The sequence below is a fragment of the Trypanosoma equiperdum genome, assembly GCF_001457755.1.
Source record: "Trypanosoma equiperdum strain OVI genome assembly, contig: ctg_1078, whole genome shotgun sequence".
In the NCBI taxonomy this organism is placed as follows: Eukaryota; Euglenozoa; class Kinetoplastea; order Trypanosomatida; family Trypanosomatidae; genus Trypanosoma; species Trypanosoma equiperdum.
This window is the reverse complement of record NW_027123036.1, coordinates 1-3,492: the sequence shown is the minus strand read 5'-3', so window position 1 is coordinate 3,492 and position 3,492 is coordinate 1. Positions and strand designations below refer to the sequence as shown.

Here is a 3,492-nt window from a genome sequence, read left to right as displayed (position 1 = left end):
TTGAAAAAAGAAAAAAAAGAATGGTCATTTAGCATTTCACGGCACCCCGTGTCGGAAGAAAAGCACAATTCAAGGGCAGTTGATCGTCACCACCACCCTCGCTAGAGGTCATCTTGAATTTTGTTGGAACCCGCACATTTTTTCGTGCAGCGCTTATCGATTTACAAGCCCTTACGCGTTTCTTCACCCCACAATGTTGCGACGTTGTGTTATTCTTGTTGATTTCATTGTGTGACCCAACATCGTTCTTAGCTTCGTGACAACACGGTGTAGTGCACCAGTAATGAACGTGTTGGTTTCGCACATTTGCACACAGCCTTGGCTCGCGCTCCACACATCTCTCATGTGCCGTTCTTTTCTCGTTCATAACTGTTTTTGTGTTAAAACACCTGCATATATTTTTGAAATAACCTTAAGTAGTTACCGGTCAACTCGAGGCATTCATCAGAGCCGTTGCGCGTGGGAACTGAATATATGTTGATTACATCAGCGTCCGTAAAGACGTTAAAGTTTCGGCAACGGCGTAACTGTGGGGAGGACCAATCCTACTGAAATGAATAACGCAGATATAAGATGTGTTGTTACTCACGACACTTGGTTCATGTCAACCTAGCAGAAAAGGCAAAGTAAAAAAGAGAAAATAACAGACCGAAACAGAAAAGTGGATAATGGTATAAAAAAGTTGGCAGTGTGAATGTTGTGGGGAGAGGGAGGTGGTGCCAGCATTGAAACGGAACGTGGGCTTGCGCTACGATATGGTTAGGCATTCCAGCAAATGCTGCCTAAGACTTAAATTGTAATGCCAAGAAACAAAAATGGATTATTGAGAAGAGACGAGAATGCAGCATAAATTGAATTGAAGGCACCAAAGCAAATAAATTTCTGCATGTGGGTGGGAATACTCCTGACTTGAGGTATCGCGGTGGCCTGCTGCAACCCTTCACTATACGAGTGACAGTGCGCGCAACGTATCTTTTCTTGCGTCGAAGTCTTTCTTCGATGCAGTCGCCAATGAAAAGAACTGAAGTTAAAAACTGCACAAGAACGAGCCTACACCGCGCTACAGGGGGGGACTTTAAAATGTGGTACAGATAACTAAAAAAAGAAGTAAACAAAAGAAACGGGAGGAATTCAAGAAACAAAAAGAAACGAAAAGAAAAAGCGGAGAGTAATCTCCCATCATAACATTCGTCTTCTCACCAAGCCCAAACGCTTTCTTTCCCCCTTTCATTGCCCTTTCTCAACAAATTTTTTCACCTGCGGTCCTTCACATTACATACGACCCCATACCGAGCTCCAGCATCTACAAAAATTGAAAACAAAACAGAAGAAAAGAAAAATAGAAAGAAAAAAGAAAAAAAGAAGGGGACTTGGTGCGCGCCGTCATTGTTCCAAGTTACCACGCGCAGGTATATCCGTTTTGGCATAAAGTTGCTAGTTGCAACTCGAAATGTCCCTTTTTCACAGGTCACTCTTATAGCCCCTTTCCCCCTTGTCGGCTCTCATCGCCCCCCACCCCACCCTCCCACTGTCCACCGCATAATGTTTGACACCTACCCCACTGCACTGTTTGCCGTCACATTCACCTTTTAGTCTCACTGTTGTGTTCGTGGGGGGAAAAAATTGAGAAAACATACTACGCTCCACCGCAGAAACGCCTCACAATTTCCTCCACGTCGTTGGCAAGCTTAGAGGATACAGCGTGAGTTGCGGCCTCTGCATACACACGCACAATAGGCTCAGTGCCACTGGGACGCGCAAACGCCCTTGCAACCGTTGCAGATGAGGGAGTTGCTTCATTGGCAGCCGCAACCGCGGCGTCAATGGCCTCCTGCAACCCTGGTGGAGTTAGGGCCCGTCTTTCATCTTGTGTGTTTGTTATCACTTTGGGATTCTTCACTTTCACTTTAAGCTGAGTCGATGGGATGTCAGTGTACAAACGGAGCCACGAGTCGAAGCTCATTTTGTGAGCCAACAGTATCAATTCGCAAGCAAAGACGTTGGCAATCGCATCCCCGCAAACTTGAGAAATGAGCCTTGGGAGCAGTGAAAGCACGTGTCGTGTTTTCGATGGAAGGGAGGGGACCTTCGCGTCAATCGCATCCCCATTAAGAAGAATAGTACCGTGGCCGTTGGATTCAAAGTACGCACCAATGTCGCATTTATGTGCTATCGGATGTAGGTTTTTCACTCCAGTTTGGGATGAATATGTCCGCAGCCCAAGCCCACGTTGGATGTAGTCTGTCGATGCGCCGTTGGCGTACGCCGTTTGTACCACTCCAACGTCCAACAACTTCAGTGCCTCACCACCAATCCACTCACGGACGGAAAGCGCGTAAAGAATGGAAATACGGTCCCCGTCTAGTAGACGCCAAACATCCTCGCCAGTTTCCCTGTCGTGAAAAAAAGCCACAACACGGTCGGCATCCCCATCGAGGGAGTAGTAATGCACCTCCTCATTCTTATCTGATCTTCGTTTTTCATAAGCCGCAGCCCATTCCTTCGTATCGTTCGAAGGGTATTGTGCCTTCTGAGTGTAGTCAGCACCACACATGTAGTTGAGGGCGTTGATATCGTCGACGTTATCATGTAGAACAGTCACGTCAAAGAACTCCTCGAAGACACCTGAGGTCACCTCCTGAGCACATTTGAGAAGTGACTTGAGGGCAACAGCACCAACGCCACTGGCGGCGTCGATCACAATCTTTTGCCGTTGCCGCGGATTTGTACCCCCATTTCCCTCCGTCACAAACCGCAGCAACTCCCCTAATGAACCAAAAACCTCTTTTGCGTATAGCGCCGAGGTGAAGTCAGCGGGTTTCATTGCTCCAGGCCCCGTAAGTTGCTCCCTGTTTGCTCGTCCAACCAAATAGTGCAACTGAGGAGTAGTAAGCACACCATGATCAGCATAGGTCACACCGATCGCCTGTAAAGAGGAAAATATGGCGCTCAAAATGTCCACACCTGTTGGGCGTGTATCCCTCGATAGGTGAACCGCACCAAACGGGCAGCGAATCTTCACATCCTCCGGTTTTGGTTGTTCAAGGCCGTGCAAATTGATACAATCATTCAAAACTTTCAAAAGTTCCTCACCTGTGGAGGCGTTGGCCGCCTGAGTGCATGTGGTCTCCCATGAAGTCTCCAGCATGCCACCATCCACATCAATCAGCTTAAGACCATTGTCCCCACAAGGGTTATGAGACGCCGTGACCATGCAGCCAACCGAGCAACCGTTCAACCCGCCAAAATTCCCTTTTTTGATGGCCCACCACACTCGAAGGACCGCAACATAAACAACACGAGAGGCCACTGGGGGCAATAACGTGCCAATTGTACGGAACCCCGATGTGCCGTATGGCATGGGGTCCACGCGAGCATCGTGCAGCAGCGGGTACTTCGCAACCGCGGCACAAATCGCATCCGCAACCGCAGCCTGCAGCACCATACTCTCCGTTTTAACTTACTGAGTATATAAACGATATATACGTATAT

General features: G+C 48.1%; 1 protein-coding gene across 1 annotated transcript; it reads right to left on the bottom strand.

Annotated features, from left to right (window-relative positions):
- Positions 1-1,636: 1,636 nt before the first annotated feature.
- TEOVI_000477500 (phosphoacetylglucosamine mutase, putative) lies at positions 1,637-3,445 on the bottom strand (the record flags this gene model as incomplete). Its single annotated transcript, XM_067220205.1, has 1 exon — positions 1,637-3,445. The coding sequence occupies one exon, from the start codon at positions 3,443-3,445 to the stop codon at positions 1,637-1,639; it is 1,809 nt and encodes a 602-aa protein (XP_067076306.1).
- Positions 3,446-3,492: the final 47 nt, after the last annotated feature.